The sequence below is a fragment of the Meleagris gallopavo genome, chromosome 10 (genome assembly GCF_000146605.3).
Source record: "Meleagris gallopavo isolate NT-WF06-2002-E0010 breed Aviagen turkey brand Nicholas breeding stock chromosome 10, Turkey_5.1, whole genome shotgun sequence".
Taxonomy (NCBI): Eukaryota; Metazoa; Chordata; class Aves; order Galliformes; family Phasianidae; genus Meleagris; species Meleagris gallopavo.
In genome coordinates this window covers 11,892,539-11,910,083 of record NC_015020.2, presented here as the reverse complement: position 1 = coordinate 11,910,083, position 17,545 = coordinate 11,892,539, and the positions used below count along the sequence as shown (strand labels likewise).

General features: G+C 53.1%; 1 protein-coding gene across 1 annotated transcript; it reads left to right on the top strand.

Moving 5' to 3' along the window:
- Positions 1-6,021: 6,021 nt before the first annotated feature.
- UCK2 (uridine-cytidine kinase 2) lies at positions 6,022-17,116 on the top strand. Its single transcript, XM_019618380.2, has 7 exons — positions 6,022-6,126; positions 7,238-7,556; positions 8,397-8,493; positions 9,301-9,443; positions 12,387-12,484; positions 14,497-14,545; positions 15,030-17,116. Exons 1-7 carry the CDS (start codon positions 6,022-6,024, stop codon positions 15,167-15,169), a joined length of 951 nt encoding a protein of 316 aa, XP_019473925.1. The 3' UTR covers positions 15,170-17,116.
- The last annotated feature ends 429 nt before the right edge of the window (positions 17,117-17,545 follow it).

The window sequence follows — 17,545 nt, the reverse complement described above, 5'->3', positions numbered from 1 at the left end:
GAACGGAACTGAACGGAACGGGGGCTCCGTGCGGCCAGCCGGGCACCACCCCGCCTTTCTATTAACGCTCCAGCGAAGGGCTGCCCGCCCGCTGGCAATGCGGTTATTCTTCACGCTTTACAACCTGACCGATCGGCGGTTGCCCCCTCCGTACGCGTGGAAAGAGGTGTGGGTGTTCTTTTTTAGGGTTTTTTTGTTCTTTTTTTTTTTTTCTTTTGGAAAAGCAGCCTTGGGGCACCGCGTGGCGAGCTGCTGACTCACAGCAGAGCCGCACCGAGCCGGGGGCAGGTGGGGGCGAGGGGCGGCCGGACTGCAGTGCTGCGCCCCAGTGCAGAGCTGGGCTTTCCTAGAGGCCTAAAGAAAGCAAGCCCACTGTGAGCACTAGGTACTTTCCTATTTGTTTAACCTAATGTAGGTCACTTTTTCCCCTCATCCTTAAAGAAAATTACTTCTCTCTTCCCACCCCCCTCTCCCCCGATCCATCGTACCATCTCCCCATGCAGCATTCTACCTGCGTTTTTTAAAAGGAGGGAGCACAAATGGCAGTGGAAACACCTCTGGAATGTTTCTTGCTGAGGAAACGTGGGCTGTGGCAGAGAGCCTGTCTGTGGGTTCACTCTAGAGGGGCCCTTCTCCCTTTAAGGGATGGTGTAACCCAGCTGCTGCCCCCCCCAGCCCGTAATCACAGCGATTTAAGAATGTGTTGCCAAGCCTCCTATTGATTCTTGAACCGCAGCTCCTACTGCGAGGAGGAAAAGTCCAGATATAACAGGGAAGGGATGGTGAGAGAGGATGCAATCTCTACCACTGGGAGCAGGGCTGGATTGTTCCTGCGGCACAGCTCCGGTGACTCAAACGCTGGGGTTTGTGTGCTCCCTGATGCGTGGGTCTGCCTCTCTGTAACTGCCCCAGTAACATTGTGTCTGGCACTGCTCCACTGTTATGTCTCCGAACACGGTGTCTCTGGGCCCGCAAGGTAACAACAGTGATTGCAGTACAGTTCGCCACGGTTGTTCCCAACTTCAAAGTGGAAATGCTTTAGCAGCAGCAGGCTGCCTTAGAAAAAAAAAATAGGGAAATGGTTCTTTCGAGCAAGGGAGATGTACTAGCTGGCTTTTCCTGTCTCTCAGCTTTGATTTCCCCCCTCCCATGACTGTGGACTGCTAAAAAGCTCTGTGCAGCACTGCTTGCTGAGGGGAATCCAGCAGATCTTTACAAAGTTTATGGGAAAAGGTGCAAGAAATACGTTGAGGGGTGGGAAAAACCAATAAGGCTTGCTCAAGGAGAAGCAATAAGAAGAAAGGAGCAGGAGCTTGTGCGTGTGGACCCTCACGTTCTTGCTGGGGTGCTGCAGGGGTCTGTCTGCAGGTGATGCTGCAGGAAGGCAGCTCCCACCCACTACTGTGCCCATGTTCTGGCTGTGGGTGGGAGCAAAACACGCCTGCAGGGAAAGCAAAGCAGGCACCTTTCCCACTGGCAAGGTGGCAAGGCGGCAAATCTGCCCTCCTTCACACCAACTGAGGGTTGTTGTCCTAACACACCCCTTTGGCAGCGCACCAGCCCCAAGATAACGGAGGGTGTTTGCCACCCAGAGGCCCCCCCTGCTCCTCTCCCTGATGTTTTTGTTGAGTCTAAGATGGGGAAAAAGGCTCCGTGGTCCGGCCGCATCCCCTCTCTCTGTGAGCTGGGGTGGCCTCTGGTTGGCTTTTCTGAAAGCCAGGTTGGTGAGAAGTGCGATTCAAAGGCTGGCTGCTGTTCCCTAGTGAGCAAGAGTGCAAGTCTGGTGACTCGGACAGGAGGTGGAAACCTGAACACCGTCCTGTCTTTGGCCTTTGGGAGAAATCGGGACTGTGCTGGGGGGACACATGGGGTGTAGCAGAGGTGCTGGCATGCTGCAGTTGCTGGGCAGGCAGTGCCAGCACTGTGCTGGCTTCTCACAAAAGCCTGAGGGGAGACAGAATTTCCTTCTCCCACTGAACCCCTAAATCCAAACCGTGTCCAGCCCGGACAAAGCTTGCTGCCATCTGATGTGGAGGAGATGACATGGCATTGAGACCCCCTCCTGTGCCAAAACCAGGCACAACCGCCTCCTTCCCTCAGAGGGATTCCCAGAGCTGGTTGTTGTAGCATTTTCTTTCACGCTCAGTGCCTTCAAAGTGCTCTGCTGAAGCTTTGTTCTCTTCTTTTACCCGTGGTCTTTGTGCTAACAGCTTCTTCCCTCCCTCCCATGAGACACTCCTGGCTACCAAGTGCCGCAGCACACAAGGCAGGCAGCCAGGCTGGGGGAGAGTCGGGCAGAGGGACTGCTGGGATGGGCTGGGAAGTGCCAGGATGAATCTGGGGGGTCTCCGGGCGACTCTGCTTCAGCCGAGCTGCTGAGACCCCACAGCAACGGAGCTGGGGTGGCTGCAGGGGTGAGGAGCGCTCCTCAAAGCCATGCGGAGGCATTAATTGCTGGTCCCCACATGATGCAAAATGAGATGCTGAGCGCTACCTTCCAGCAGGAGGCTGGAAAAAAAGGCAGATTTACAGTGGGCCAGGCGCTTTCATTGGCTGCCTGGCCCTCATGCTGGTGAGGGCTGAGTCTGAGTGCCAGCGGGGCCCGATGGCTGTACTTTCAGGGTCTTAATTAGCACATAAAGTCAGAAATGTCTGAACATGCAGTCCTAAGCGTTTCCAGACTACAGAGCACCAGAACTGCAGTGTGCTCAGCCAGGTGTCTTGTCCACTGCTAATCCTTGAGGCACTTCTGCTATGAACACCAAAAAAGCTGTATGGGGCCAAGCTGGCTGCCTAGAAGAGCCCCAACCATGGGGCTGAAGAAGGAGCTGGGCAGTTGGGACAACCAATTTGCTGGCCCTTAGGAAGCAGTGATCCTCACATCTCCTCATGAGGGAGTTCCTTTTCCACACGGGGCTTCTTGCATGATGGATCTCACACGCCTACACTTGCAAGGGCTGAGGTTCCTCACAGCAACCTGTGGGTTTAGCCACTGGGCCACCACGTGGATGAGCCCAGAGAAGATCCAGCAGTGACCCAGAAGCTTTCACTCATCTCTGGATGAGGGCTTGCAAGGATTGCAGCAGCACCGTGTTGGTTCATCACCATTTCCTGGTGACATTTTGTGGTTGGCAGGAACCCTTGATCACAAGGTCTGACTTCATTAACACTGGTGTCAGAGCAGGCTGGAGAATCGTCAGAACTTCTGGTAGAACATTGCTCTGTGCCAGCTGCTGAGCATACCAATGCATGGGGTGTTTGGTGGGTCAGCCCTTCCCTATGCTGACGGGGTATATGTGAGCTCATCAAGGAACCTATCTGGTGTAATCCCTGGGGCTCCAGGAAAGCACATCATCTGCATTCAGATCCTGTTTATGCTGGAGCCCAGGGCTGCTGGTTCCATGTGGATGGCAGGACTCTGGCTGTCCCTGTCCCAGACTGGTCAGCCTGTGGCTCACAAAGTGAAAGGCAGGATGGTGAACCTGCCTGGGAAAGCTCTGGGTGGAGTCCTGGGCTTTTGGTATGAGAATAAGCAAGTTTCCAGCCCCAGTGCTGCCATACAGATGAGCTTTGTTAGAGCTGGAAAGGACCATGTGGGTTGTGAACCAGCTCTCTGCAGTCACGGGCAGATGTTTAATAGATGCTCTGGGAGTCTTCTTGATTTGGCATCTGTTCTGTGTGTCACTTTGGTCCACTGAACACTTCCTAATACTCTATAATTACTGTAACCTTACAAGGAAAAACCCAAATCAACAATTAGTGTGCTGGAGAGAAGGGCAGCATCATCAGGGCTGCTGATTGCAGGGACTCGAGTGAGTCTGGCAAGGAAGCCATGCCCTGTGCTGCAGGGGACATCATCCCTTGATAAGACCTTAGGGAAAATACTGCCAGATCCCCTAACTGGAGGCTGTCTAAACCACAAGTGTGTGATGGGAACCCCCCAGTCAGGCTCCTGCAGATGTGAAGGATGATCCAGTCCCTTGGTCTCGTCTCTCGGGCTCAGCCTAGCCCTTACCAATGGGAGTACCTGTGCTGCCCCATCTTGTGCACCATGCTAGGGCTGGAGGTATTATTGGGCCCTGCCCCATTCCTCTGCCCATCAGCTTTTCCCTAATGCCCAGCTGAAGTCGTAATATGGAGCTACCCAAGAGAGATTGAGGGATAATCTGCATAATAATATCGGGGAATTAGTCAACTCTTGACGAGTATTTGAGCAGCTGGCTATAGGCCACGATTGGATATGAATTAAATATGTAGTATAATGAATGTATTTCAAACAAATGTCAGGCATGGGGCTCCGAGCACTGTTCTGCTGGATTTCTTCCTTGTGCACCTCCTCTTTCCTTTCAGGAAAATGCACTGGTATTCTTCCCCTGTGTCTCCCTGCAGCTGGGGGAGGGCTGAGTGGAGCCAAGGAGACCTTCATGCTGTGCCTCTCATCTTCAGAGTATCTAGAAGAGCCATAGGTTGGGATGGGATCTAAATCCCCGAGTTTCTGTGTTGGGATTCATCTACAGCATTGTGCTATCTCCCTCAGGTCTGCCTTCCCTCTGCGTTTGAGCTCTCGGGGAAGGAATGATTGTCTTCTTTACCCCAGGGAGAGGTGTTTCAGGTTGGATATTAGGAAAAACTTCTTCTTTGAAAGAGTGGTAATGCATTGGACTGGGCTGCCCAGGGAGGTGGTGAAGTCACCGTCCATGGAGGTGTTACAGAACCATGGAGATGTGGCATGAGGGACGTGGTGAGTGGTGGGGATGGGTTGGGGTTGGACCTGGTGATCTTAGAGGTCTGTTCTGATCTGAATGATTCTATGATTTTAAGTGGTTGCTGCTGGGGAAACAGGAAGTTAAGAACAGATGAGGAAGAAATTGGGGCCCAGGTGGTCCCTTTGAGCAGGTGCTGGATGTTACTCTGTGTCCCCTGGGTCACAGTCCCAGTGTCATCCATCAGTCATGCTTCAGTCTTGGCCAAGATGCCCCCTTGGGTGTTCTCGGGCCTCCCTAGAGCCTAACTGATATCATTTCCAGTTATGAGTGAATTTTTCACACTTCTGATTAACATCAGTCACACGTATGCATGCAGTGCTGGTTTGGGGGAAGGGGGTTTGAGCGGGGGACTTGTGTCACTTATTTGAAGGACACCTCCTTAGGCTGGGACTTTCTGTTCCCATTTGTAGGGGAATTTTTAACCTCTGCATTTCTGGTTTTGATTCCTCCTTAGCATGTGGTCTTATTGAGCAAGAGGAATTGTCTCCAGCTGTAGGAGCATTCAGGCTGACATTAGAGTGCCTGCCTGCACCAAGAACTGGAGCGGTTGCTTTTCTTACCAGCCCCAAAGAGCCACCCCAGAGTGCTGGGCAATAAATAAAGCCCAGATGCACTTCAGTCCTCCTGGTCTCCAGCAGAGGCCATACGTGTAAGCCAGGCTTTATGCTTCTGTCCCCAGCAGCCAAGGTTAACTTTCTCTTTGGGTATTTCTCACCACCTTGTGTCCTGAGTTGGGCAGTCAGAGCAGGTGGGGAGTGTTGATCAGCAGACCAGTGCTGCAGACTAGTGTGCATAAGGTAGAAGAAGGACTGGGAGGAACTGTCTGATATCCTGAAATGATTTTATTTTTCATTTGTGTGCTGAGGTGCAAGGTGTGTCGGTTTTGCTGATCTGAAGGAGCTCTGCCCCCGTCTCCCGGCTGGAGAAAACAGTTTCTTGCATGGATCCATACAGCTCTGCAGGCTGGGGATCTGTCTGAGTAGCTGTGCTGGAGAATGCTGATTAAGAAATTGCAAAGGCCATGGGAAATCTGGTGTCCTTGGCACCTGTGGCCAACGCTGAGCCTGTATGAAGGCAGGGAGAGGCAGCGGCATCTGGGGGAGAACACTGGGAGGAAAAGCTAGGGAAAGGCACCATGCCCGCCCTGTTTTTGCAAAACCCATAGGATGCAGCTGGATAAGCAATAGGATGCAGGGAGTGGGAAAACAGAGGGAATGGAGAAGGGGCTCTGGCTCTGTCACGTGCTGAAGGGCGAATGCTGGCAGCAGCAGTGCTGCAGCTCTTTGTTCTGGGTGTGGGGCAGAATGCCCACGTGGCGCAGGAAGCACAGCTTGCCAACGCTGGCGAGCAGAAGGAGGAGGTGAGCTGCTTGGGGAGCCCCTACCCTGACCTGCCACCTAAAAGTGTGCCCAGGGCTTTGGTTCTGCCATCGGGCAGCCCAGGCCAGCTTGCTGGCTGTGCTCAGAGGCTCTGCAGCCCGGCTGGGGCTGACTCACGGCGCAGCGCTCGCAGCCAAGTCAGGTCAGTCTGGCCCAGTGGGGAAGAGATGCTCTCTGGGGACGACAATGCCGTCAAATCTTCCAGCTTTGCAGGCAAACAGCCTTGCCCTCTGTCTGCCGGGGTGACCTCCTCTCCCAGGCATGCTTTCTCTTCCTTCCTTCTCACTACTTCTATCTTCAGTGCTGCCTCTGGAGACTGCCAGTCAGGTATAGAGCAGGCGGCCAAACCAGCAGGGAGATGGGAACATGGAAAGAGCCACAGGCAGGCTGGGGCAAGCGAACCTCTCATTGCCACGCTGAGAGCTCTGCAGAGAGTATTTCTGGTGACTGAGGGCAGGAGCAGCTCAGCTGAGCTTTCGCAGCGAGCGTGACTCAAGCAGGGGGTGAAGCAGCTCAGTTTGGTGTCAGCAGCATGCCTTTCCCTGGTCCCAGGCTGGAGGTTGCTGGGCAGATGGATGAGGCTCCTGCAGTCGCTGGGTGCTTCCCTGCCAGCCTGACCTGCCTCTCACTGTCTGGGGCAGGCAGCAGCCAAGGACTCCTGTGACCCAGGGAGAAGGGACTGAAACAGGCTTTGGGATTTGCTGTGACTCATGTTGTGATGGTGGGGCTCTGGTCACCCCAGTGCAAAGTGGCGGTCCCTGTGCCAGAATGCTTGTGGGGATCTTGTGCCAGCAGCCAGAGCCATGTGGCTCTTCAGATTGCTGGCTCTGCAGTGCCCTTAGTTTGCTGTGCCAAGAGGCACCAGGATACGCTTGTAAATGCTCCTCCCAGCTATGGCAGAGCTCTGATAAAGTCCCAGGGCTCTCCTCCTGATGTCTTTTCATCTTGGGCTTTATGTAGGGTGTGAAAACAACTTCTGTGGTCTTCCTCCCCATCCATGCAGTGGTGGAGGTTTGTGGGCTGGAGCAGGGCTTGGAGGGATGCTGCTTGGCGCTGCTTTCAAATTAAAAGGCCACATGGTGGTGCCCCTGAAGCACCTTTTCCTTTGTGAGTTTGGACTATGTGGTTAGGACCACAGATTCTCGACTGCAGATTCAGCAAGCTGTGCCCCATGAATGGCCATTTCCTGACATCCTGCGTGACACAGACACCACTGCCACTGACTTGTTCCCTTTGCTGTTCCTTTCCCAGTCTTCAGTCTGCTCCAAGATCGTCCAGCTGCTGGGCCAGAACGAAGTGGACTATCGCCAGAAACAGGTGGTGATCGTGAGCCAAGACAGCTTCTACCGAGTCCTCACCTCAGAGCAGAAATCCAAAGCGCTCAAAGGCCAGTTCAATTTTGACCATCCAGGTGAATGGAGAACAGCACAGCGGTGGGATGAGGGCTGGATCGCATCCCGCCAGCAAAGAACTTTGCATGGATATCTATTTCTGCATGGGGTGGGAGTGAGTGGCTTAGCTTCTCCCTTGTTGGGTTGGGAGCATTATGGCTCCGTTGGCGCCACTTGCATCTCCTGCAAGACAACCTCTTTCTCTCTGGGAAAGCAACTGCCTCTGGGAATGCTTGGGATGAGAAAAGAAAGGTGGTGAATTCTCAAATTCCTTAAGATGAATTCTCGTACTCTTCTCCCTGAAAAAATATCCCCCAGTTTGAAACCCCACCCCTTGGGCAGGACTAGTGAGATTTGCCTGGAACAGCCCTTGGAGCCAGCAGCTCTGTGCTCTCCTTCAAGGAAGGAAACATCTTGCACAGCTGGCCTGCAAACCCTTGCTGCTACAACAGGGGCTCTATGAACCATCCCAGAGCTTGGTAGGGAAATTCCAGAGCCGCTGTCCTGTCATCCCCACGAGGACAATGGCTGCAGGCAGTGAGCACGGAGCAAACAGAGCCCTGTCTGTGCAGCAGCTAAAGGTTGGAACACTGCTCCAGTCTCTGCGAGGGCTGGAGCCCTGGAGGAGATGCCTTCCCAAGCTCTCAGTGCTGCCGTACAAGGCTGGCATTGATTTCTGCAGACCAGATCCAAGGCTGGTGCAAAGCTCTGGGCTTTACAGCACCCATGGGGATGAGCAGGGCTTTCCTCTGGAGCCTGTGTGTCTGTGTGTCTGTCCATGGGATGCAGGTGGCTCTGGTTAGACTAAGCATAGCATTGCATGTGAAGCTGCTTCGGGTAACGTTTTCTCTTCTCCTCAGATGCCTTTGACAACGAGCTGATTGTGAAAACGCTCAAAGAGATCACAGAAGGGAAGACTGTCCAGATTCCCGTCTATGACTTTGTCTCCCACTCCAGGTCTAACAGCCACTCCTGCCTTGCCGAGCCTCTGCTGACAGCAGCATGCAGCCCTGCCACCCCAGCCTCCTGCCCCTCTGCTTGTGCTTCCTCTTAGGTGCCCATATATCAACCTGGAACTTTGATGCTGACATCTCCACACTGTGTGGATCCAGGGCTTGTATAGGCACAGTCTAGGAGCCTGGAAAGCTGCATGACCACACAAATACAGCCAGAAACACACAGGCATAAGTGGAGAGGGCTATGCCCCCTACCCACTCTTCCTCTCCTCATAAAGTCTCTGTTTGCAGCTTTAATAAGTACTCCGGGCTCAAACAGTCCAGCACTGTCAAGAGAAGAGTTCTTGAAGCTCTTGGTCCTGTAACTCCTCCCTTGCATGTGTTAGCTTGCATGCCTGCACTGATCGAGGATGGTGTGACCCTACTCCTTTTCCTACAAAAGCACCATGTCTTCAGAGGAGTGCTGCTTGCTCCCTGGGGAGCAGGACTGTCCCTACAGGTTCCCCATGCTCAGACTTCTTGGGTTTTATCGCTTGGCATCTAACACTTGCGAGCAGCATCTGGTCAAGGCAAGGGGGTGAGGGGCTAGTATGCTTCCTGCTCTGCTGTCTATCCTTGTAGGAAAGGTATGCATGCCTTGAGTTCCCTTCGTCACAGTGGGGTAGGTCTCCCATCAGTCCAGCCCCCTAGTGCAGCAGTGATGTCCCATGGCTGCAGCCGTGCCCAGGAGCACTGCTGTTTCCCCCATCTTGCTTGGCTTGTTTCCTCCCTACTGGCGTATTTTGACACTCCTCCTTCCCTCTGCTAGGAAAGAGGAAACAGTGACTGTCTACCCTGCCGACGTGGTGCTCTTTGAGGGTATCCTGGCCTTCTACAGCCAGGAGGTGCGGGATCTCTTCCGCATGAAGCTCTTTGTGGATACAGACGCAGACACCCGGCTGTCCCGCAGAGGTGAGGACCAAACATGCCTCGTGCAGCAGGGACAGAAATGTCACCTGAATGATGGGCAGTTAGCTGCAGAGGCGGTTAACCAGGAGCAGAGCAGTACTGGAGTCAGCACAAAGCTTTGCTGCTGCTAGCGAAGAGCCAGGGCAGCACATTGCACCAGGCAGCTCCCAGCAGTGGGGAGCACTCTTGCTTCGTGCTTCTTAGGATTCAGTGTGTCTCTTGCTGCCTTGTTTGGGATCTTCCCTTTGATGCATGCCGTAGTGTTTTCTATCCCCATGTGGAAGGGGTGCAACAGACAAAGCAGAGCAGTTCAACAGCTCGATGGAAAGTCAGCATCTGATGGTTATGCTCAGGTTTGAGGTTTGGTGTAAGGGTGTCCATCCCGGGTCATGCAGATAGGGAGCATGGTTGTACATCTTGTTCTGCTTGGCTATGTGTTGCCAGCTTATGTAGGAGGCACTCCAGTTCTTCCAGGTGTGCAAGGCTTGAGACGTAGTCAAAGCTGCCTTTAAGTCTGGGGTCAGTGACGTGGCCCCTGAGCCTCTGGGAGGACTAAGAAACCATCCTGGGATTCTTGGGGCAAAATTCTGTTTGGTCTGCACTATCCCTCTCCGTACCTGTGCTCCAACAGCTTTCACAAAGTGTTCGGGGTACAGATTTATAGAATTAGCATTCAGGCCTCTGTGCTATGGCAAGAGAAGTGTGCCTCAACACCCGGGACTGCATGTGTGCATGGGACCATCCCACCCTGATACACAACTGGTCTTGTCTGCTGAAAGCCCTGCATCACTCCTGCTGCCAGATATGCAACCTCCTCCGCTGCTGAGATGTCATCAGTGCTGATTAAAAGCTGCTTCTTACGCAGCCTTCTTGACCCTGCCCACCGTTCTCGCGTGACTCATCCAGGGAGGTGACAGCACAGTCATTGCAGGGAGACGTATTAGTGGGTCACAGATACGCATCTGTAAGATCCTGCAATCTGATCCTGTAAGTAGGCTGTGCTGTGCAGGCACTCAACAACCAGGGGGTAGCCTGTTTGTTTAGTGGTGCTCTGTATCAGCTGTGTGAAGGCAAGGTGTTGTCTTGGGCATTTGCAGTGCCCCATGACCACGTGTGCATCCCAATTACACGTGTAGAGTGCGTACTTCAGTTGCTTTGGTTTGGCACGTAACCATGAGCTCAGGGTTTGAGAACTACTTGAGTTCATTGACCAGGAACCCAGACAGTCCAGCTGCCAACCATGATACAGAGCTTGAGCTGCAGCTGCTGGATGAGGTTCTAAGACTCATGGGCCACAGCCATTCTTGGGGATTGCTCCCACCTACCATCAATCATTAAAGCCTTGCAAAGGGGTAGCTGGATTGCTGCTGGCTGGTTAAGGTGGTGGCCTCTCTTTGTCTGGGCAGCTCATCCATCTCCTGATAGAGAACCGATCATCGTCAGTTGATATCTCAGGTTGGATGTAAGGAAAAACTTCTCTGAAAGAGTGGTTGGGCACTGGCACAGCTGCCCAAAGAGGCGGTGGGATCACCGTCCCTGGAGGTGTTACAGAACCGTGGAGATGTGGCACTGAGGAACTTGGTTTAGTGGGTAATACTGGAGGTAGGTGGACTAGATGGTCTTTTCCAGCCTTAATGACTCTATGATTTTATTATAGGAACACTGCAGCAGCGAGTCTGTTTGTTGCATGTCTCCCTGGCATTGCTGGGAATGGAAAGTCAATGTGTGAGATACTGAAGGTATAATCATGTCCCTGGAATGTTGCTGGAGGCAGCTTGTAGCAAGAGAGAGTCAGGATCTTGCATTGCGACATGGCCATAAGTTGTCTCACTCTCACAGAAGATTTGAGGAGTTGCAGCAATGGGCTTTTTGAGCTGGGTGGCAGCAGGGGATGAAGTTCCCAGAAACACAGCTGACAGCTCAGTTAATTGGCAGTGCTGGGTTTCAGTACGTGTGGCTCATGCTGCCACTGGCTGCTGGCACTGGACAGGCACCAGTGTGTCCTTGGGACATTGGCCTGCTCTGGAAGTGACACCTCCCACTGCTGGAACCCATTGTTTTAGGGCCAAGTACGAGTCAAAGGATGCTTGATTTGTTATTTGGGGGGGCATCACCCTGCAGTGCTGTGCCTTTGGGAGGGCAAGAGAGCTCTGTCCTGCCAGGAGCAGACCTGTAGCCCGGGTGTCTTTGCACTTTGCAGGCTTCCCCTGCTGTCCTAGCTGTGTGTGCAGCCTCCCTACCCCACATCAGCCAGCAAACAGGGCGTGGGACCAACGAACAAAAGTCTCTCTGTCTCTGTCCTTTTTTTTTTTTTAATTGTCCCTTGTCTGTTCTTCTGAATTGTTTGTGTTGGGGCTTGCTCCCTCTCTCTGCAGAGGGCACGGAGCTGGCTGGAACGGCCTGGGCAGGGCTGAGCCCTTCCTGGAGCTGGCACACATTGCCAGGCCTTCACCTCCACATGCAAGGCTGCCAAAAGGCAGCTGGCTGTGGGCAAACTGAGCTGCTGGGAGGGTGCCAAGGCAGTGTCCGGGCAGCAGAGCCGTCCTGGCCCCACCAGCGTGTGGGCACTGGGTCGGGTGGGCATGGCTTGGTTCCACTTGGCACGTGGAGGTGGCTGGCTCTGAGCCCAGCACCAGGTGCTGCCTGCTGGGGAGCAGCCAGGCAGCCCCCAGGGGAGAGCAAAGGCCCGTCTGCTCGGCCCCACGGCTGCTCTGGCCTTCACTGGTGGATGGAATTCCTGCTGCACAGGGGCACCTGCCTGTGCTGGAGTGACGGCAGGCCAGAGCTTGCAGCAGCCCATAGGGACTGCTTGGACATGTGGGAAATAACTTCCAGGGGTGCAGGCGTTGGGGATAACAACTGGGTGGCTGGATGGGGCTGTTCCGAGTGGAAGGGGATGGTGCAGTGCATGGCTTGGCTGCTGACTGCCTTACACCTTTCTTCTAGTGCTACGAGACATCAGTGAGCGAGGCAGGGACCTTGAGCAGATCTTGTCGCAGTACATCACTTTTGTGAAGCCTGCCTTCGAGGAGTTCTGTTTGCCAGTAAGTATGGGGAATGATACTCACAAATGCCAAAAGTGCCTCTTTCCCTGGCCAGCTCCTCAGACAGGAGCATTTTCTATCTTAGGGCTCTCTCCCTCAGGCGCTGGTAAAAATGAGGGTGCTGATGCTGGCTGGGTCAGGGTGAGATGAGGGCTGTTTGTGCAGCCACTGCCTTCCCAGTGAGATCACTGTCCCTGTGGGGAGGCAGACACAGCAAGAGAAAACCCCTCCCTGCACAGGGTCAGCCAAACCAACACCAGGCAGCTCAGCAGATGCCAGCTGAGGAGGGATGATTCTTGGCTGCATCTGGACAGGGAATAGGAGATCCCTGTCCCAGGCAGTGACCACTATGCCTGCCCTTTTTAACCTTACATGTGCTTGGGAGATCAGAGGAGCATCTTCCTATGCTCTGTGTTGCAGGATGTGGTCTTGAAGACTGTTGCATATCCAGCTTGTGGGAAGCCAAGCTGTAGTGCAGGCAGACCTTGCTGTTGCCCAGGGTTTTAGGGTTTGCCTGAGACAAAGAAGTGACTTTGGGAGCCAGACTCTCCAGCAGATGAGGACTTTGCATGCAGGAAACTGCAGTCCAAGAGAACTTGCAGGTGAAACAGCATGTTTGCAGGACTAGACGTTGCACATCTTTGTGGCACTGCTTCATGGAGAGAAGCCTGTGGCTTCGTTCTCGAGGCTTTACAAGAGTGATAGTTACACAAGGCATTTCTCCTTATTCTGGAGGAATAGAGCCAGCAGAAACCTGCAACGTGGGGGCTGAGAGCTAGCAGCATGGCCAGGAGATCATGCTATGCCTCCAGCCTCACTCAGACCTTGTCCACAGAGGGCTGTCACATTGCCTGTCCATATGCCAGCTCTCTCCTTTCCATGGGAGGCACTGATTTGTTCTGTGCTACAAGGTCTGCTCCTGGTGTACCCCAGAAGGGGCCTGGGCTGCTGGGAGGCACCCTTTGCAGATGTGGGTCAGGGGACCAAAGTGAAGTGATGGTGTCAGTTCTAGAAAGGCTTTTCCTGGGAGGCAGATCCTGCTTGCTGCCTCCCTGCAAATCTCCAGTGAGATAAATCCATCTGTTTGCAAAGCAGCAAATGCTGCATCAAGCCTGTTCTGTTGAGAAGTGTAGGAGGGTGAAATGTGAAACAAGGAGAGTAGAAAACAAATGCTTTGTGCCCACCCACCAGCCCTGCACTGGTCTGCTTCCACCTCCAACCCAGTGATGGGCCCAGCCATGGAGCAATTGCATGTGGATGTGCAGCAGGCTGGGCACCCACTGCTGCTGTTAATCAACCCCTAACAGGTCCAGGTGAGGTGGCCCAGCACTGAAACAGACCAGTATGTCCTGGATGTTCCATAGGTCTGAAAGTGCTGTGAGATATCAGATGATCCCCTTGTCCCAGCAAGCTGGCTGGCTGTTGATTGTAGAGCATGGCTGTCAGGAAGCTGATCAGCTGTAAAACTGGCACAAACGGGGAGGAAGATGAGACCAGCACCTTCAGAACTGGCGCCTTCAAAACTAGTCCAGGATTGGAGTCCCAAATCAGATTTTTTCACAAGCAGTGCTGGTAGAAAATTTCTCCTGCATCCCAAGCAGACCATATGGCTGCATCCTGCATGTCCATGCAAACTGGGCATGCCAGCTCTTGCTTTTCTACCTTGTCTGGCTGGATTTTGGGGTAGGTTGTTCCCCAGAGCATCAGCTGCTGCAGTCCTGTGATCATGAAACATTTTAATGTCAGGTTTTGGTAGGGTGCTTCTTACTGATGTTTGTTTGAACTCAGGAAAATAAAGTCAAGGTGCAAAGCGTGGCCTTCAAAACACAGTGCAGAAGGCAAACAAGATATTCCAAAATGTGTTATCAGCAACTGCCTGCCTCCCAGTGGGTTTGGGCCATGTAACCCCTGGGGGTTCAGGCTTGGCAGCAGGAGGGGCAGGAAGCAGGGGCAGTGCCCCAGCCTGGCAGCTCTCTGCTTTCCCAGTAACACAGTGCTCTCTTTCCTCCCAGACCAAGAAGTATGCTGACGTGATCATTCCCAGAGGAGCAGATAATGAAGGTGAGCAGACCCAGACCCTACTGTTCTGCCCTGGCAGCTTGCACTAGGGAGGAGGTAGCAGGGGCTGCTGTTAAGGTACACTGAGATGAGCCTTTCCCCTTTTCTCCCCATAGCACGTTAGTGCTTGAGAGTTTGTGTTGCTCTGAGCAAGCCTGGGAACCTGTGTGCATGGTGTCTCTAGACAGACAATTCCCAGCTCATACCATACAAAGGAAAAGGTGCTTCTCTGAGGCCAGGTGTGCAGCTGGGTGGTCACGTCTCCACCTGACTGGGGTCTATCTGAGCGTGCTGGCAGAGCGCAAGGCCCTGCATGGGGAGAGGGAATAAAGTGACAGCAGGCAGCTCCTCCCTGCAGGCTTGTAGCTCCCAGCCAAGGGATGGGAGGGCATGGGAGCAGGGGTTATCATCACTGACTTGGCTCTAGTTTGCCACGATCCTAATGCAATCTCTCCCCGATGTTTTTCCCCTCCCTTTCTGCACACAGTGGCCATCAACCTGATCGTGCAGCACATCCAGGACATTCTTAACGGAGGACTCAGCAAACGCCAGAGCAATGGCTACCTGAATGGCTACACTCCCCCCCGCCAGCGGCAGCCCTCAGAGTCCAGCAGCCGGCCTCACTGACCCCGGGCGGCAGGCGTGAGGCTGTGGGCGGAGGGCACTCGGGCCCTGCCACTGCCCCCCTGTACATACTGTCCGTTCATTCCCCCCTTATCTATTTAAGAAACCAGACGGAGACGAATGCCTTTAATTTTGTATGTTGGAAATGCCGAATGAGAAGCAGCCAGCTGCTCAGGAGCCTGGACCGCCCACAGCTCCTGGTCTTGCTCAGTAACTCCTCCAGCACGGAACCGGCTATAAATCTCTATAAATATAGAATTGCTCTATTTTTGTGTAAATGCAGAATAACGTAAAATTACTTGCCGTAAGGTATTTGCCAGGCTCGGTGTTGCTGGGAGGGAGCTGGGAATAGGGGCCTGGAGTTGGCATCCTCACCTGACAGACAAGAGGAAGAGCATCCAACAACTGTTTTAGTATCCCTGTGGTCTCCATCTAAGGGAAGGGGCAGGCTGTAGTGGAGGTTCTAACTTAAGTGCAGTGAGGCTGGGATTGCCTCCTCCTGTTTGTTTCTGCTCAGGTTCAGGCAGCCTGATGTGGCCTGGCAGGCACTGCACAATGCCGCTGACAGATGGCAGAATGGTGTGTAATAACTCCCCTGACGGTCTTTCATGCCTCTGAATCTCAGTCCTTCAACAGCATTCCTTTTTTGTTGTCTGGCATGCCTTCTCACCATGGTTGTGGTGTCTGTTGTCACACCCTCCATCAAGGACCTGGCAGGAGATGCTGGGTATCTGGTCATAAATGTGGCAGCTTGTGTATTTAGAAGTCTTCCTGCCTGGCTTGGATAGATATAGGGTGTGTGTCCCTTCAGCCCCTCTGGAGCTTGATGGCCATGTGTGTGGTGGGACTCCTAACCAAGCCCCAGGCTCATCCCTACACCTGGCAGTCAGACTGCAGAAGGTCAGATGTGCATCTGTCATTCCCAACTTGAAATGGTTTTATTGTTGAGTAGGGACAGTTGGGTCTATAAATATGGTTAATGGAGAAACAGCCATAAAAGAAAGTGGCAATGGATGGCAGCTGCTAAGCAGCCTGAGGGAGTGCCAGCAGCATGTAGCAATGTCTGGGCTCTCTAATATCTGCCTCCGTGCATCATGTCCACAGGTCCCAGCTGGATGGCCAGATGTCCCTATAGCTTGTGTCTCCTTCTTTGTGTGCTGGTGGAGGATGTGGTGTCCCCACTGCATGTCATCCCTGGGGATGCCCAGGAAGTACACCCATTTGCTGAAGGTGAGAATCAGTTTCCTTTAAGTTGGTATTGCTGCAATGGCAGCAGCATGGGAGAGCCTGATGGGGCTGCACTGTCCAGCTAAGGATGCCTGGAGAGCAAGGTGGAGCAGATGAGCTGGGGCAGAGGCTTGGTGGGAGCCTGGGAAGAGGATGTGATGGGACGCTAGCCAGGAAAGAACCTCTGGCCTGCGCTCCTGGGACCAACTTGTCCCAGCAAATAACAAATCACACAATCATCCCACAAAGCCTGGAGCTGGGACCTGTAGCCTTGCTCCCTCTCATGGTTTTCACTCCTTCCAGAGCATTATTTTTGCTCTGCACAGTTAAAAACTCAAGACTTTAGAAAACAGATGCTCCATCACTCTCTAGTGTGAGCTAAGATGGTTTTTGATTTTAACCAAGAGAACAAGAAAAAAAAAAAGTGCCTATCCCAATGAGCACTGCTGGAGCAATCTTATTCCCTCTTGGTTTGTGATGAGAGACTGTGATATCAGCCCTTTAACCCTGTCACTGTCTGCAGACACTTCCCAAGGCATGACAGCTCTGCCATAATCAAGGGCTGACCTTGGCTGAATTCCTCCAGCTCCAGCATGTCAGCCATATGTGAGAGGGACTGAAGCCCTGCATATCTGGAGAGGCTTCTCAGGACTTAAGTGGCCAATATAGCTGTTAGGTTAAATACTGATCTCCCCTTCCCTGTGAATAAAGACGACAAATGTATACTGGTGCTTCTCATCTCCGGCATATGGTGCTGTGTGCTGCTAGCTGTAGTCCTAGTTTTAAAGCAGATTTGGGCATCATCTTAGTTCTGCAAGGTGAAGCCAGGTGTGAAAGAGCACTACTGGTGCACAGACTGCTTTGGTAGGGGCTTGATGAGCAAGGAAGTGGAGTGAAAACTTTCTGAAAGGCCAGGGTGGTGATCAGTGGTATAAGATCTGTTTGAATGTCAGTAACTAGCAGTATACCCCAGGGAGTCAAACTGGTTCCAGTCCTGTTCAACATCTTCATTACACACTGGATGATGGGGCAGAGTATATCCTCAGCAAGTCAGTGGATAACAGAAAGCTGGGAGGAGTGGCTGATATATGAGAGGGTTGTGCTGCCATCCAGAGGAACCTTGATAGATTGGAGAAGGGAGCTGACAGGAAC

What these genes read in the sequence shown, in the direction of transcription:
- UCK2 (XM_019618380.2), top strand. Translation starts at nt 6,022, where the DNA reads ATGCTGGCAGCAGCAGTGCTGCAGCTCTTTGTTCTGGGTGTGGGGCAG. An exon ending in CTGGCGAGCAGAAGGAGGAG is followed by an intron (nt 6,127 to 7,237) that starts GTGAGCTGCTTG and finishes TGGTGCCCCTGA; the next exon opens with AGCACCTTTTCCTTTGTGAG. An exon ending in CACCCGGCTGTCCCGCAGAG is followed by an intron (nt 9,444 to 12,386) that starts GTGAGGACCAAA and finishes CCTTTCTTCTAG; the next exon opens with TGCTACGAGACATCAGTGAG.